General features: G+C 41.7%; 1 protein-coding gene across 4 annotated transcripts in view; it reads left to right on the forward strand.

Moving 5' to 3' along the window:
* CNTN1 (contactin 1) overlaps positions 1-18,771 on the forward strand; it is a 1,059,655-nt gene that overhangs the window by 624,535 nt on the left and 416,349 nt on the right. For all 4 annotated transcript variants that reach the window (XM_086919467.1, XM_086919469.1, XM_086919468.1 and 1 more), the window contains 5 exons: positions 2,409-2,624; positions 6,430-6,526; positions 6,691-6,872; positions 12,048-12,172; positions 12,724-12,841. In XM_086919467.1, coding sequence (XP_086775593.1) covers positions 2,409-2,624; positions 6,430-6,526; positions 6,691-6,872; positions 12,048-12,172; positions 12,724-12,841 — 738 coding nt within the window. The remainder of the gene's footprint in view (positions 1-2,408; positions 2,625-6,429; positions 6,527-6,690; positions 6,873-12,047; positions 12,173-12,723; positions 12,842-18,771) is intronic.

Raw genomic sequence — 18,771 nt, forward strand, 5'->3', positions numbered from 1 at the left:
GGGGGAGGGGCAGGGTGGAGGTTGCTAAAAACCGGCATATGGATAATTGCAGGTAAGTAAACAATTTAATTAATAAAACGAATTTCGTAGTGCGCCTTGCATCGCAAAATGCAATGCAGTGCGAGCTACGAAATTCGTTTTATTAATTAAATTGTTTACTTACCTGCAATTATCCATATGCCGGTTTTTAGCAACCTCCGCCCTGCCCCTCCCCCTCCCCGCCCTCCTGCCCCACCGTAACTCCCTCCACGGGCCGTCGCTGTACCTACAGCTGGTAACGACTTAACAATCATAAATGAGGTCCAATCAAGTCTCAATAAATTAATCCTTGCTCAACCCTTGGTAGCTTGGCTCACGAGCAGTCAGGCTTGGCGTAGAAGACACGTGTGTAAAGCATTTAAAAACACCATTTACAGTAAATAGGTAGGAAAAAACACACAATAACAATCCTACAACAATTTATAAAAACAGGAAATATTGTTATGAATAAAAGACCCTAACATGACAACAATCCAGTGTACGGAACTGGAGATATGAATTTTAAAGATTAAATACTTTCTATTGCCTAAATGCCGAAAGTGCCAACTTGTGACATCTGGTCACTCTTGACTGGAATAAAGTCAAAGTTTCAGGTAAACTGCGATGGAGAGGGGGTCCTAAGTCATGAGCAGTAGGGTCTGGTCAAGTTTTTACTTTCTGGCTCAGTCATTTTTTTTCAGGTTTTTTCTCAATGTCGAGCAAGGCTCCGTGGCAGGCCAGGTTGCGAATCGACAACGGAGGCCTGTTTCAGTGGGAAGCCTCAGTTTACTCCTGGAGTTCACGTCAGCGGCAAAAGGCTCAGGAGCTTCAGAGGGACAAACCTGGATCTCATGCCAAGGCGCGACTCAACATCGCCGGCTTGACTCTTGATGATGGGTCAGCACACTTATAGAGCTATTCGATGAATACTGTCCAAATGGTCTTAGATTTCTGGTTCTTCTTTCAGAAGGTCCTTTTGGGATCTTGAAGTTTCCACAACAGCAATCCAAGGTTCCTGTCAAGAAGAGTGGTCAGGTCAGGAGTATCCACCTTCTTTCCAGCCCAAAAATTCTGGATAGATCTGCCCAGCAACTCCTCTGCCTGAAAGAAACAAGAAGAAAGACTGTTCTGATGAACACCTGGCCTGCACCAAGAGGACTGCACTCCTAAGCACACCACATGCTGCACACTTTGGGCTTCACCAAAGGACTTTGCCTTGATCTGAAAGTTTAAATAGTGGACTACCTGAAAGCAACAGGTTAAAAGAGTGTCACCTGAATCACCTCTCCCAAGAAGAACCCAGCTGACCAGTTTCAACTGGACTTTGAAGGGGTTGACGAAGTGCATTGCATGTCTTGAAGTCCCAACTTCCAAAGGAGAAACTCAGAGCTTCTAGAACCTTGGAATGTTGTTGTGGACAGTTTAAGACGCCAAAAGAACATTCTGGAAGATGATCCAGAATTTTGAGACCATTTGGAAAAGATTAATCAAAAAGCTCCGTACTAGACCAACCCCTCATCGAGAGTCAAACCGGCAATGTCGAACCACGGCTTAGCTTGAGATCTAGGTTTGCCCCGCTGCAGCTCTGGAGTTTTTTTGCCATCGACAAGACCTTGTGGAGTTCACCGAGTATTCCTGATGAAGCAAGCCACCATTGTTGACTGACAACCTGGCCTGCTGAAAAGCCTCTCTGGACGTCGAGAAAAAGATCAGAAAAAGTGACCAAGTCAGAAGGTAAAAACTTGACAGTGCCCTATTCCTCATCATATCTGACCCATGTTCCATCTCTTCCAAAGCACATGCAATTGTCAATTTTTGGGGATTTCCTAACACCAATAACTGTAGGCTAAATCAACAAATGGAACAGTGAGTGACTAGAAAAGCACCGACATACTGTTAATTTTTGTTGCAATTTTGTGTACAGAGGAGATGACATTCTTTGTGTTAGCTATCCTCTACAAGATTTTCAAAGTAGTTTCCTTTAAAATGATTTCCTGTGTAAAGAATTTTAGGTACATTTTAAATCATAATACTGCATTTGAGTCACTATCTAATGAAAAAACGAAATTCCGAATCATTCATATCCCCTTTGTCCTGTAAATGGCAGGTGTGTATACATGAAACATAAAGCATTATGAGGCCACGTGGTTCAGAGAGAGGGATAATGAATCCAAAAATGTTACCTCCCACAGTCTGCAGAGGTGTGTATTCATTCCTGGTCAACGTATTGCCTTCTGCAATTGGTTCATTTACTTGCATCATTATTTTAAACGTATTTTCTCTGGACACATCTGTCAAACATCTCCTCTGTGCTATACCTCAAAACATATGTCTGATTAACATTTTCTACTGATTTGCTATTTGAACTAAATGTGTTTTTTTCATTCCAGATGATCTTATCTATCATTGGCTCTTGAACGACTTCCCCACATTTGTTGTCATCGACAAGCGCCGTTTCGTTAGTCAAACGAATGGCAATCTCTACATTTCAAAGGTGGAACAATCAGACAAAGGGAATTACTCCTGCCTTGTCCAGAGTCCTTCAATTACAAAGAGTGTCTTTAGCAGATTTATTCCACTAATTCCCCTAAGCCCACAATCCGAGAGTAAGTATTGGTTTTATCAACTGTTGTGTCCGCTGTGTCATTGTTGTTTTCATTGATTTATGAACATCTCTGATCGGATAACTAGATATCTAACAGTGGCTAGCTAAGTAGGCACACACCTTACAAAATCCTTCTTTGACCTGAACATGACCAGAATAAAAGATTGCCTACCTGGTAATATTTAATGTATTTGTCCCCCCTTTATCAGTTTCTGAAGGAAGGTATTGCCTTCACAGACCTCTAACAGGCATTTTAGGCAGATTTTGGTAAAATGACATAAAAAAGGCCCGCAGCTGCCTTGAGTGATTGAAAGACTCTGCAGCCACAAAGGTGTCTGTAGATGTAAGATCGAAGGACTAGCCTTATAACTTTGAATACATGACTTTCTTTTTGTTTTTTCATATGTATCCTTTCATGTCATCTCTATTTTTATAGTTTGCTTCTTATATCTACTACATTTCAGCAAATGTTTTTTTTGACATTATACTTCTAAAGTTTACTTTGGTTTGCGAAACTCTAGTAATTGCACCACCTATCACAAAATGCACAGAATAAGCATGAAGTGAGCATAAACTGGTTATGAAGCAAATAGAGCACTGACCCTTTACTGTGAAATATAAATATGTCAAGTCACCACACCAAGGCAGATGCAGATGTTCTGTCTAGTTTGTTCTGCCTTGATGGACAATTTGCAAAGGATGTTAGGTATGTTCTCCTCCATTCTTTAAGGATGGAGTGTAATGTGAGAGTTCTTCTTTGGCTATTCTGTACCATCTGAAATGTTTTTTCTTTTGGATATAAACAGAAGGACAGTTAGTTTTATAACCTTAATTAGAACATTGGAATGTTGAAACCTCCATTGAAGACAATGGAGCAGCAGCGGCCTATATGAACTGGTATATGCCAGCTGCTCTCAAAATTTCAATCATAGCATCTGCCTTCCTCATTCCCCTGCCTCTCGAAAATGTATTATTTAGGCACAGGTAAGCAAAAGGCAGAGGTCATGCAGGAGGACACATGCAGCCTTGACTCTTCACTCCTTCTGTAGCTCAGTGTCACTAAGACCTCAGAAGGAGGGAGGGGTGAATGCCCGCTCAGCTCCTGGGTCTCCCTGGCTGGGTTGAACTACAAAAAGCAGTTCAGCCAAGTCAAGGAGAACCATCAGCTGACTTCAGGCTCCTCTCACGGCCCTTGATGTAAAGATTCAACAGCTAACAGCCCTGGCCCTGCGTGCACTGTTGGCTGTATACAGTCACAGTAGGAGCTGTGAAACAAAAGGCTTTGGAGCCCAGGGGGAAATTCAACCCCCTCCAGCTCCGAGAGGCCATTGTGTCTTTTAATTAGAACACTCTGCCCTCATGGGGCAGGATGATCCAATATCTTTATAGCCCGCCATAACTCGGCTGTACTGGTCATTAAAGGCCCGCTCCCTTGTTAAAGGCCCTCACCTTTGGAAGGGCATTTAGCGACCAGTATAGTATGCTACAGAGGGCTATAAAGCTATATTAGAACATTGGACTGTTGAGAGCTTCATTGAAGAAAGTGGACTAGCTCCTGCCTGATAATGGCTAGCATAAGTTCGGAGCTCCTACAATCCAATGTTTGTCTTCATGCTTCTCCGTTTTTAATTAGAACATTCTGCCCTTAGTCATGGAATGGTCTAATAGCATAATAGCCCTTCTGCCGAGAGCTATGCTGGTTGTTAAAGGTCCTCTCCCTTGTTATAGGCCCTCGCCTGTGGGTCAGGCCTATAACTCAGGTTCAGGTCCTTTAACAACTGGTATAGCCATTGGCTGCCGGCTATAAGGCTATAGGAGAGGACCTGAGGAAAAATATGTAATGCTTCTCTCCAGACTCAACCAATGTCTCTTTATTGCATTTTACAACACCAGGCTAAATGTTCCTATGGACCATGTATCTAGAGCCCATTCTAAGTACATTAAAATTCTTTTTTATTATATCTAAATTGGAAGCTACAACAAATACATTTTAATAACTAATTCAGTAACTTTGTTTTAAGGAAACTAATTTGGATGCCTATTCTGTTACTGAGCCCGATACACAAAATTCAAGGCACAGTATCTGGAAAGAATCCAGCTATAATTTAGAGATGTCTCTGTCTAGAAAAAGTCTGCCAAGCACATCCCACCAAGCTGTGTGGAGCTGCTGAGTGGAGCTGGGTTAAGTACATGATATTTTCCACTCATGGCAGAGTCCTTCTCTGTTCAGCATATTAGCGAGAGAGACCTTCGTGCAGTTTCTGTTTGCTCTATTACACTTCATTGATGTATGTCCTGTTTGATTTGAAAGGAGAGGGAAAACAAAGGTCTACCAATCACTTGCAAAATTGGATGTAGATCACATGTGCAACAGTTCTGGACTGATACTCCAGGGCCATCCTTACAAGAAAGAATGAAAATACTGAACCATGTGCATTTAACATGGAAAAATGCCCAGTTAACAGAACATACTGAATTTGATAAGGTACTGCTGCAACACATGATTGACGTAATGCTGAATGAATCAAACATTCACTCCCAGTCAAGAGAACTGGGTTAAATCCATTGTTTTTCAGTTCACTGCACCACCCCAGTTTGGACCCAGCCATATGCAAATCAGTCCTGACTCTGATCCTTATGGGAACAGTCTGGCCTGAACTGCCAAGTCGGGTCCTCCATGGACCAGACACAAGCATCTTGGGGCCGGATTTGGGGTTACACCCCTCATAATCCAGGCTAGTTTTAGTTCAGTTGCAAAGCCAGCAAGAGACCCACATCTGGGTATACCTATGCCCACTGGCATAACGTGACTTGAGGAGGATCCCCTGCAAGGTACATGGAGGGGCTCTCTCCGGACTCATTAAGGAGCTCTCCGGGAAGAATACTGTGCTGAGGGGGCCCCTGGACCTTGGGGGGGCCATCATACCTCGGGAACTGAGGGGGCCTGTATTACGCCACTGCCTATGCCACTTAGGGCAAAAAGTGCTTCTGCAACAATTGATGGACAGAATGCTGAAGGAATCAAACATTCACCCCTGATTTTGGTAAGGTAGCAACAGAATCTGCATGTTATTCTGCATTATTGGCTACTTATTGCACTTAATAAATAACAATCCACTTGGTATATGGTTATTTTCTAAGGTGCGGTAAATAGCAAGCCCAATACTCGGCCTGTCATTATGAAAGGCTGAAGGCTTTAACATTGAATCAAACAGAGTACAGAGTTGCCCTGTAAAAATGTCAAGCTGTATCCGCTAAACATGGAACAAACCTTGGAGAAATAGGATTTTTAGTTTAAATGCTAAAATGATGAGTCATTCTAACTTAGCAGCTCCTTTGCAAGCTCGATGAGCGGCCTCCACACGCTTGATGTGTTTGTGCCTGCCTTACAGCTCATGGGCTTGGGCAGCAGAGGAGCCAGAGCTCTGCAATTGTTCCTTTAAAACAAGCGCTGTGCCCTTTCCATCGTGCACAGTCTGTGGTCATTGCCCATTAGCTGTGGCCATGTGCATTATGTTCGCAATTACCTAGTGTTAGCCAGGCTGCGTCCTCCAACTCCACTTAGACTGAACCAAACCAACATTCCTCTGCAATGGAGGGGATTGCTGAAGGATGTAGAGGTTATAAAGAAGGACTATAAATACCTTTAGTGTGAAAAATATAAACAGTGGTTTAAAAATGAGATAGAAAATATTTTCAGAGTATGCATGGTATTCGATTCCCTTCCCTTCTGTACTCAGCACATTCAAATTCAGTATACTGCCTTTTAAATGGCTGACATGTTGTCATTTCTTGTTTTTTTTTAGCAGTAAGAAGGATCCCAGCAGACATCAAGGTTCAATTCAAGGATACTTATGCACTAAAAGGACAAAACGTGACTCTTGAGTGTTTTGCACTGGGAAAGTGAGTTTTTTCGTAAAACGTAAAAAAACAGAAAATGCATTTCATGTAAAATGTCAGTCCCAAATTGTAAAATGCAAGAAGATAATGTTTAAGTACAAAATAATGAGTGGTTTCATTTAATCCGGTCTTTTTTAAAAGTATGTCCTGTTTCTTTTTCATCCTAGTCCCGTTCCAGTGATCCGATGGCAAAAGGTCAATGAGCCGATGCCACCAACAGCCGAGATGAGCATGTCCAATGCATTGCTCACAATCTTCAATATTCAACCGGAAGATGAAGGGGCCTATGAATGCCAAGCTGAGAACATTAAAGGGAGGGATTCCCATCAGGCAAACGTTTATGTACAAGGTAGGAATGGATCCTTTTAATGAGGTAATTACTCTGATTAATGATTGACTCAGGGGGACTGAGGCATGAAGGTTTTGATTAACTAAAAAATGCTGCCATCAACTACCTAAGTGTAGCAACATATATAATTATACACACCAGGTTAGAAAAATCGAGCTCAATTGATTGAACAAAACAAGACCAAAATGAAAAAAATTCAATTAATAAAACCGGAATTATGAATTTTGAAATAATGAAGTGTAAAATAGCACAAAAAAGCACAAAGCTCTAACCATGGCTATCTGATGGCACTGGACCGGGCCAGAATCAAAAGGTCAGGCTGACCGCAATGAAGTACAAGTCGTATACAGTTCTAGGTTAGTGCTGCAAAAGTTTTACCTTCTCCAGTTTTGTGCCCAGAGTCCCATTCGCGTTGGAGAGGGCAGAGAGGAGCAAGCACGCCGTTGTGGGAGGCTGTTGGTGTGGCGCTAAGAGCAGGCCAGGTATTGCGAGTGGTTGGGCTAGAGCTTCGCGCTTGCGGTCCCCCACGGATGTTCAGTGCTGCGGAGCGAAGAGACGGGCTGGGGGAGGCTTGCGCTGATTTTCGGTGCGATCTACATAGTCTTGGTACAAACTGGCATGTTCGTGGTCTTGAAGAGACTAAAGGCTTGATTTCCGAGCCTGTGAGCCACACCAAGAGTCCAAGACCTGAGAGGCACCATTTGGGGGTCAGGCACTCACTGCAACTGGGTCCAGAAGCTGTTTGGGGAGCCTTTTATGTTCCTGGGGCTCAGATCAGGAGGCCAGCAGACAAGCCCTTGGAGCCATTATGGGATACTGGGCTAAAGTTGAGGTTGCAGGTCCGGGTTCTTCCTCCCCAGGCAAGAAGGCAGCTGGCATTAAGTCAAAACAGCAGGGCAGTAGCTGCTTCGAAATAGCAGTCCAGCAGAGTGGCAGTACTTTGAGCAGCACAGCAGTCTTTCTTTCTGATAGGGTATTCACAGGTTGAGAAATGTAATGAGGTGGTGGTGGTTGTGCTAATATGAGCCTTTTTGGCTTTGAAGATTTTTGGTTGTTTTGAGGATTGCCCACCCCTTCTTCTTTTCTAGTTCCGCTCTAGCAGTTCTATCTTGGTTGGGTCATTTTGTATCCTGAAGAAGGTGGTTTCTATCTTGGTGTTTCTCCAAAAAGCACGTTAGCGTTGTGGTAAACAATTTTTGGACCAAGAAGGAAGACTACCCATCATATAGTAAACTATATTCATAATGAACTAATTAAAAATTAAACTGTATTTTGTTCTCTCCCTAATCTGTCATGACTCACAACAAAAGTTGAAAACCACATTGGGATATGTAAGAGAATCTCACTGTAAGTGAATAATAGAGGTTGACAAACCGCATTGTTTTTAATGGTCTGTTGCTCTTCTGGATTGAATGAATGGGCATGATCGAGTCATATATGGTGTTAATTCACAGCCTTTGGTGGGAGTGGTACTTGGGGTAGTCATTTTTCTCTTTATGTTATATGATTAATATCTGCAAATATGTTATGGTGAAACATATGAATGTATATATATGTGTGTGTGTGCTTGTGTTGCATGAGTTACTACATTGATTTATGGACAACAATGACAGGAAGAAAGAAATTATAATGACAATACATTGTTTATAGAATGTTTGGGTCTAGAATATTTAATTAATCATTTATGAGGTATACCGACAAAAACGTAGTGGAGTAGGCACATCTCTGTTTTTGCACGTTCTCACCCATAATACCAGTGGGAATGGCACTCTGTGGAAGTATTAATCTAATAACTGACAAAGCCAATAGTTCTGAAGAAAGAAAAAAGAAAGAAAGAAGAAAGAAATAAAGAAGGAAAGATACCAAGGTGAAAGAAGGAAAAAAGAAAGGAATGAAATAAGATAAAAGGCAAGCATGAAAGAATGAATGAAAGAAAGAAAAAAGAAGCAAGAAAAAAAAGAAAGGAAAAAAAGAAGAAAAAATAGGATAACTTAATACAAAGAGTTTGAAATGGACATAATCTGATAACCTGTAAAATAGCAAAAGTCAGAAAACCAGAAGACTCCAAAAGGAATTTATAAAAGCGTTGGCAGGAGGTGCAATTTGATAAACATGGAATGTGCCCTGTGTTCACTTCAGAGGCGTCTTGCTATCACATCAGGCTCCACCTCAAAGGCAGTACAAAAGTAGTTCTAAAGTAAAACCTAAAAGGCTGTCACTGAAGGGAATTAGTTTGTGTGTAGATGTGCTCCTTGTGAAAGAGCAAAATGCATACACTTGAAGTAAAGTTAGCCAATAACTTCATTAGGCTTACCCATGCTCTATGATGTAGTGGGTGGAAGCAAAATGTGAGTGACACAACAACAGACCAATGGATGAAGAGAGGTGGCTGAAAGCCCCTATATGGTAAGTATATAAACATTGTTTAATAAAGTTTAGTAAAATCAAATTTGAGCAGACATAATTCATTACCAAAAAGATTTACTCCTAAAATTTGGTTGTGTTTCTCCTGCACTGGAGGAAGCACACATGCTGTGTAGTCAGCAGAACATTTGATACTTTTGGCATGCAATCACACAAAGAAGACTGCTTGAAACATTCATAATTTCCTTTTTTTTACTGATTGGTTCGCTGCAAGGCAAAGAGGCAAGTGTTAGCACCATGTCATTCAATTACTCACTTGATTTATTGACTTCATGTCTTTATATAATGCTTTCCTACAAACCATGTGCTGCACAGCAACATTAGATTTGCAGCATTTGTACTAATTTGAACATTCATACATCATGGAACATAGGATCAGCAGTGGGCTAGTTACATCAATCATAGGTTGTAGTGAGGTGAATTAGTGGAATGGTGAATTTAAATAGGGTGGGGCCTGAGACTTCACAAACTTTGTGTTACTGGCTCAGGTTAGGGTGCGCCTTAGCGTGCGCATACCGCCATGGCAGTTGGTCCGGACGAAATCCTCGCGAGTAGCTTTAGGAGGCTGAAACATGAAGACTCCTGTTTTTTGTTATACCACAGGATGTAACTGGTCAATCTACCCAGTCTACAACGTCCACCACACTGTTTTTACCTCTTACCTTATTCCTCCACCATTACATTTTCGCTGGGCGAATAAGGGTATTTTAAATAATTGTTGCACCATCACTTTTTCACATTCATGAAAAAATGGCGCTCTGCTGTAACCAGGCGTCATAGCATATCAGAGTGGATCCGCGAATCCGCATCCAAATGTTTTTAAAAAGCAATCGTGGTCTCCTGCTTTTTTTTTTTTAAAGGCTCCCGGGTGGGCTAGATTCCATGGGGGAAATGCCTTTTAGATTAAGGGAGGCAGACTCATGCAACCCCCTCCCCAGGCAAATTTTGACCCCAGGAACCCTATACCCCGGAGCCCGGCACATTTTCTAAGTGGGGTGAGGACCTGCAAAGCCCCTCTCCCGTGCCAATTAGGGCCCAGGGACCCTATCTCCCAGGTCCCGGCCTTCAAACAAATGGAGAAGGGGCGATGTGTAGCCCCCTTCCCGGGCCGTGCTTGACACTGGGAACCCCCTTTCAAAATGGAGAGGCCACGCAGCACACCCTTCTGCAGCCATTAATGGCCCTGGGAACCCCATCCCCAAGGGCCGAGCATCTGCTCTGTCTTGGGTGCCCACCCCGGCACATAACGTGTTTAGTCTGGCATTGTGGGAGCAATTCTATAGCTCCAACCAAGCAAAAGCAAACACTAATTCACCTCCCAGCGGACAGGCGCATGTAAAATGCTCGGTCATGCTGGAAACTGACTTTTTATCTGTTTTAAATGCTGGCAGGGAGACAGATGAAAACATTACCCCTGCCCGTAAAGAGCAGCATTTTTTGCTGCTCCCTGTGGGCGGGAGAAATGCTGGCTCACATTGGAAGTGGGGAGCTGGCTGGGGCTGCAAGGCCATTTGGAAATCCCCATTGCCTTCCAACAAAAAGAAAGTGGGTGCACAGGATGGGCTCCAGGAACAGGGGGATGGGATCCCCGAGGCCGAAATCTTCCCCTGGATGGCAGATGCATGTCCCTTCTTCCCCATTTATAATTGGCCAGGCCCTGGGGCAAGGGGTCCTCGGGGCCAAAATTTATGCCGGAAGGGGGTCACGTGTCCCCCTCCCCACTGATAACGTGGTGGGGCACTGTGAGATTGGCCCAGGGAGGGAGGCCATGTGGCATGGGTTGGCTACATGCTGAGGGGTTGCCTGCAGGGCCTGTGGCTAAGCCCACGCTGCATTAAAAAAAACAAAGAAATTCAGAGAAAAAACCAAAGGTTACAGAAACGTTATAGTTAGGAAATAGAAATTTAAAACCCTTTGAAATTAATTGACAGGGACATTATAGTTAGGTTTCAAATTTACACACACAAAACAATCGAAATTCAGCAGTTAGAGTTATGTCAAGAAACTATGACTCAGGCACTAAGGTAGCTATAACTCACGCCCTCGCCATGCACTGCTAATCACTATGATATCATTGATAATATCAGTACAACATTTGTACAACATTTGCTGTAAAATTATTGATGTGGAAATTGTGCATGGCGGGTGCGTTAGCTATAGTTATAGTTACCTTATGGCCCGAGTTATAGTTTCTTGACCTAACTATAACTGCTGAATTTCCATGGTTATTGGCATTATTCACACTTTGGTGCAAGTTTATCTTTTTTTCACTATAGACAAAATACAAGTGTAGTTTTACATGTAGTATTTTTACGACTGTGGAGAATTCCACCCATTAAAATATAGGACCATCTCTGCAGTTGTAAAAAAATGTACACATGTAAACCTAACTCGTAGTTTGTAAATAGCAAATAAATCATAAACTTACATCAAAAGTGTAACTTTACCTTTGTGAATTATTTGTGAGCTATCTTGAGCGAAAATCTTAATTTTTGATTTATACTGCAATGCTATTTTAATTTTGTAACATAATTATGTATCTATGTTTCCTACAGTATTTGTTGATTTTTCTTTATTCATCTTCGTGTCATTTTCAAAACAAATTGCTCTTCATATGTACGTAGAAGTATTTAACTTCCCTTGATGAGATGTGATGCTTTTGTTATTTCCTGGTGTTCTCCCTGCCATACCCATTACAACAAATATTCTTGTTCACAATTATGAACTGCTGTCCTTGTCATTTTATTGTAGCACTTCCAGAATGGGTTGAGCATATTAACGATACTGAAAGAGATATCGGCAGCGACCTCTACTGGCCATGCGTGGCAACTGGCAAGCCCTTACCAACTATCAGATGGTTGAAAAATGGACTGTCGGTAATTTTTTCAAGCATTCGATTCATATACATTTCATGGATTGCTTTAGTGCACTTCTTAGTTTTCAAATATACACCAGGACATACTGCACATTCTGTATCTCTTGTTTACGCTCTACCTTCCCCAGGAACTTTCACATATAAATTACAGCTGTCCCAACACAGTCTGTGTCACAAATCATATTTTGTTTACAATATGTTCTCTTGACATACCCCATTAATACTGCTTGACATCCTTAACAGTTTCTTGAGCAGCATTCCAAGGCCACTATTGAGATGTACCTAGCAATCTCAGGTCAAGAAACGCCATCCTCCTGAGCTCGGGGGAGCAGATAACACTCACCCTGGCATTCCCTTGCCCCACAGTGCCTTTCCCTACATCCCTGACCCCTACTCCTTGGCCACCAACTAACCACACACCCTTGCTGCCGTTTAACATGTGCTCATGTACTTTTCCGCTGCCCGTGAGTGTTGATTAACAACATTGAGTTCTCATCTTTAAAACCAAAGCCCACTCTGTGAAATTACTTATTTTTATTATTTGCTTTGCAGTACCATAAAGGTGAACTGCGAATATACAGCTTGACCTTGGAGGATGCTGCAATGTATCAGTGTATAGCTGAAAACAAATATGGAACTATATCCGCAAATGCAGAACTAAAGATTCTAGGTCAGTAGCTGTTATTGGACTCAAACGTGTCTCTTCATTTCTCAAAGCTATGTAATGTAATAATTGTGCACGTTTACTTGCAGCTAAGCATTTTAGAAAGTGGAATGTTTTATATGCCATCGCTTGTTTGGAATTTATTGCATACATTGTTTGAATGGTCATATTTAATATGTAGTCACAATTTTATGTTGAAAGATAAAGAAAGTTATTCTTCTCTTGGCACAGTAGGACGATAACTGTATCAAAGCTTCAAAATTGTTAAGCGAAGAAGCCTTTTGGAGCAGGAATCAGTTTAAATAAACTCTGTTTACCACCTCACACAGGGCAGATCTCCGCATTCTGTTCAATTACGAGGTTGCTTGGACCTTAGATGTTGTTTTTGAAAAGATCAGGAGCAAAAAAATCATATAAATAGTAATCACAATCAGTACCATAAGTTCAGTCAATAATGAGAGTAAATAGAATGTTTTTAAGGGTTTTATAATCCAAAATGTAGTTAATCTGCTTTATTCAAAACCATCAGTTTTATTTATATTAGTTACAATATTCAATCATTAACAGAAGTTGATAAAAACTATGGTTAATTCGAGATTATAATAGAATGTATTAAGCGTGTTCCTATAAAGGATGAATCCCTGTTCTCAGAACAGGACAGAAAGGTGTCAGAAGGAACCCACAAAGAGTTTAAGTTTGCAACAGTGAGCTTAATCATGAAGCTCATATTCAATAGTCAATAATCAATCAAAGCAGACTTCCCATGAAGAGAGGTTCACAAAACTCTGTAGAGTTTCAATGCAATGAGGAATATGGCAGGGTACATGTGCAGTAAGAGTAGCAGTAGTAACCACAAGCAGCAATAAGGTCTGGGCAAAAGCATGGGTAAACCTACTCTAGGAACACATATTATTAGAAACAGTCTAAACCAATGTTGCAGTTCATCTTGCATCTTTTCATCCTTTCGATCAATCCGCTTTCTGTGTTCTCCTGGGTACAGGATCACTCCTCTTCTTCTCACACAAATGCAAAAGTCCATAGATAGTATTCTCTAAATATGCAACTTTGTGATATCACCCTAAACTACACATACAGCCTTTTCAGATTCAGGACTTCTGTTCAGATGAATGAGACTACATCTCTAACCTTCCAATAAAGCAAATTGTATGTATTGCTAACAATGAGCTATGTGGAAATCGAAACATCTGCAGTAACGGAGAAATTATTAGCACAACATCATCCCTTGGAAGTAAAGCAAGTATGTTAAAAGAGGTCAAGCTCAGTTTATGTGCTGGATTCTATGTGTGGTTATTCTTCATAATTCTACTAAATGATACGTTCTGAACAAGTAATTAAAAACCTTTGTATAAGTAGAAACATTTTGCAGAGTTATGTGAAACTTTTATTTTAATAAGGAAAACATTATCTTTGAAAGGTCACACATGAAACATTTTATGTGTGCTTCAGCACATCTTGTCAAATTATTTACTAAGCAATTCTGCTTCAAACATTTTTTATGATGGGGTAAAGATACCTTCAAGGGATTTTAATAGACACAAGAATTTTGAAATCACTTAAAGGATGAGATCGTGTGGGCTTAGTGATTTGGACCCACTAATGCTGGTTATGCAACAACAAAAATGACATATTCAAAGCTGTTACTTGTGAGTAATCAGTCAGGAGAGAGAGCAAAAAGAGATTGAAAAACGGGTATATATAAACAAAGAGTACTTAATCTTTTTTTCTTTTTTCAAATCAAGTTAAAAAGTTGGGTACAAGATAAACAGCAAAGATGTAAAAGGTTAAACCATTAATCCACACAGCCCTTGTTACATCAATTGCTCAAGCTTTTCTTCCTAACACAAAATTAATTAAATATTCAATGGTAGATAAAGCCACAGTCAGATTAGGCACATTTAAACACATTCTAAGGTCATATAAGTCTGCACATTATTATTGTACATGTACATGATTTATGTTATTTTGCTTTTTATAAAAAAAACACCCTTTCAAGCTCAAGAGTCTGCTATGTGTACTTTCTTCACCTCATTCTTTTATCTACTCACTCTGCACCCTCCCGTCAGGATAGCACAGGTCTTTCAGACATTACAATAGATATCCAGACCCAGGAGAATATCTTTCTATCTGAATCCACCAGCTATTCAATAATTTCTAGCCAGACCTCCTGTCCCGAACTGCCCCAGTCCACCTTCAATGGACCCATCCACCTATGTAGACACATGCAAGGAATTCATCTTTCCATGAACCAAAGTCCACATCTGTACTCTGTTTGGTATCTCTGGCACCTTCCATTACACTTTACTCCTTAAACCATCACCCGCTTAGTACCAGAAAGATTGACAATACCCTTGATTCTCATCAATGTATGGTCTACCTTTATCCATTCATTAGAGGCTTTGGCCTGTACACTAACGAACAGCAGTGGCAAAAGTAAGATGATGGGGCAACCTTGCAGCAATTGTTGAGGGGTATCTGTGTCTCCAATAGCTCCCAGCTATTCCTTGGCCTTGGGCTGAATTGGGCCCCTTTCAAGTTTTGAGAGGGCAATGAATGTTTGGGGTCCTCCCTGCGCCTGAGTGGCATCAATCTCAGCTATATCTAATGATAAGAAAAGTCAGAGAAATTCACAGTTTTTTTTTGCTTACCAAACGTTTAGTTATAGATGCCCCAGGCAAACTGTGCCTTGATAGGACCAAAACACAGATCCTGTCCCTGACACTATAACAAAGCTAGCACTTTTCCATTTTGCGTGCTGTATTTCAAGGCGTTTTTCAATCAATTTGTTTGAAAAGTGTGCAACTTTAGTGCAGTGGCTTACTATCATCTAAATTACATTCCTAACGTCACTGACATTTACATGTGATTCTTCATGTGTGAGTCTTCAAGCCAACTTACAAGATTCTTCTTGTCACCTTACATGCACTTAACATGTTTTCTACATGACACAAATGTATTTTAGATGAGCTGGAAATACAGTAGAGCAAGGGATTTGCTAATGACAATTCATTTCAGAATGCCCATAGATCTGCAGTTGGAATTCATGCTCTTCATGTCTGAAGACTGGGAGATGATAGCATAGTCTGCCCATAAAGTGAGAGGCAGGGGTCTGGAAGGTCTCAGGACTGAGGCACTCACTGCCTGCTTAGGGGTACAGTTCATCCCCGCTTTCAGTGTGTGGGCTTGCCAGGTAGGGTGAAGGGGCAGGCTGGGAACCACATATGGGGACATCCATGATGATCTGGGATTATGGGGCACACTAAGCTAGTGAAGTGGCTATTGCATACTCCACAGTGCAACAGGTGATTGGGAATGTGATGGGGCCAAGGTAAGGCCCATACCTTGCCCTTCCAACTTCTACTTCTCTTCTTCCTATCTGCAGTGAGCACATGGCAGTGACCCAGTTGAGATTAATAATGTTAGAGTACTGCTGTTCCTAGAATACATGGCCGTGGTCCAGCAGCAGCACAGTTCCTATTGACCTGCACATGGGCTACTCCTATTTTATTGAGGAGGAGTGTCGCCCCACAGCCATGCCAGTAGATGATAAATAAAATGACAATAACAAAAGAAAGTACAATAATACAGTATTTGTCACTTTTTTTATGCTATCTGTCTGAGACCCAAAATAACTAAAGGGCAGGGCGGGGCTGGACATGTCAGGGAGGAGGAGTGGACTGCACTCATAAGTGTGCATGTGTGCTTGGCCCACTTATGTTTCTCCTGCTGTGTTACGCAGCAGGATTGAAGAAAAGGCACAGGCTCCAGTGCACTGTCTGAGCTCCAAATGAGGCAGCTCAGACCAATCCTGGTGCTGCTCTCATGGAAGAGCAGCATCTGCATTGGGTGTGGAGCCTGTGCCCTGTGGGCCCATCCACTTCTGGCCCGACAGCGACCAGAGGAGAAGCAAGGTGGCTGTCAGCAGGAGAGGATCAGCAGGTAAGTTTTCTTATTTTCAAAAATATTATTTCAACCCCCTCAAACCCATGGCCTCCCTCAGCTGCCGCCCTACCAGTTAAGATAGGCGGCAGCTGCCACAGGAGCTGTGTGGCTGCATCTCATCATATTGAGTTTCTCCTACTTTGTCCAGCCAAATTAAATACCTTGATGGTGAAAACATGGTCTTCTTCAGTGGTCATAGGAGGCAATGGATTGGGCAGAGCAATAAGCTGGGTCGACAGATGTTGGGCTGGAATGGGCAGGGATTCCGTGTCTACCTCTGGCTCTACACCACATGAACCTATCCATTTTGACATTGATACCACAGCGGAGTATTCAAGCTTGACCTTGGATGCTTCCAATACTGATGGAATAGCACTAAATATCTTGCTAAAACTACTTCTGATCACAATCCCCTGTCAGTGTCATTAACCATGGAAGCACACTTGCCTGTAATTCCTACCTACTGCTTCCAGAAGTCCAAACATAGAGACATGGCCTATAGAGAAGTGGCCGACAAAGAGATCACTCTTTACATTTGTGAGAATGCAAACATGCAAGGGGGCATGCTGCGGTGAAGGCTTTTAAAGTCTATACAAGGAGTATCTTCCTTAAAGTGATTGTAGGTGTTTAATGGTATTACAAAGAGAACTTATAGCCATCAAGATAGAGTTGAGTTCTCTTGATCTACAACTGGTTGCTCATACCCACACACAAGCAGTGAAAATGCAGAAATTGACACATTATGCACCGCTGCCTGACAGACTGTAACTTTTTGAGTACCATGAACATGTTATGTTATCAAACAATATTGTGAGGAACTACAACACTCCTTAGTACACGTAAATCCCAATAATGTCTTATATACAAGTGTTTCCAGATTACTTCTGATACAATCACAAAGAGTAGTTATTTCTGGTACATCAGATTCGTGTTTATTCCCGTTCTCTGGAATTTTTTTTCTCATACAGCCGACACGTGTTTCGTCGTAATTGGGAATGTAACCCACGACTTTCTCAAGGCTAATTCCAGATTTGTTGTATTTTCATCAGTATGCGGTGATAATTCCAACCCGCATAGGGGTTCTACAGGGATCTTCTCGGATCGAGCGGACACGCTGATTGTAAACGGGGCTGACTTCAAGGTGAAAGACAGAACGGACGAAAGCCATCTGGCAGAAACAGATACCTGAAACTGGCCGGACAACATATGCTGAATAATAAACAACAGAAGATCCCCGTAGAACCCCTATGCGGCTTGGAATTATCACTGCATACTGATGAAAAACAACAAATCTGGAATTAGCCTTGAGAAAGTCGTGGGTTACATTCCCAATTACGACGAAACACGTGTCGGCTGTATGAGAAAAATATTTCCAGAGAACGGGAATAAACACGAATCTGATGTACCAGAAATAACTACTCTTCGTGATTGTATCAGAAGGAATGTGGAAACACCTGTATATATGACATTATTGTGATTTACGTGTGCTAAGGAGTGTTGTAGCTTTTGTAAGGCTTGTGCCGTATTTGGAAGGATTAAAGTGGTTCCTTCTACCTTTTAGCACCGTCAGATATAGCGTCTTAAATCAAATTAATTGTGAGAATTTTCTAAGTGGCGCCAGCTAACCTATACCAAACCACTGCCTGTGTTTAACATTGTGAGGAACTATGGTGATCATGTAGCAAGGCAGATTGACTAGTGTAGGATGTTCCCACTTGTTGATCACAACATTGTGAAAGACTGGAGGGGAGGTAGTGGATGGTGAACTATATCAATAAGATTTGTGCACATTAATATTACCTACATAACTCACTCTTCATTGGTTATGATGGAGCCTTACTCCGCAGCTCTGTAGAAAGCACCAATCCCAATGTGCTGATACTCAAGTGGATGGAGGTGTTGGACAGCCCTCTCACGCTAGCTGCCATTAAAATGATGGGGCCATAAATAGCCCCGGCGACAACTCCAGGTAGTGA

Source organism: Lissotriton vulgaris, chromosome 1_1 (assembly GCF_964263255.1).
Source record: "Lissotriton vulgaris chromosome 1_1, aLisVul1.2, whole genome shotgun sequence".
NCBI lineage: Eukaryota > Metazoa > Chordata > Amphibia > Caudata > Salamandridae > Lissotriton > Lissotriton vulgaris.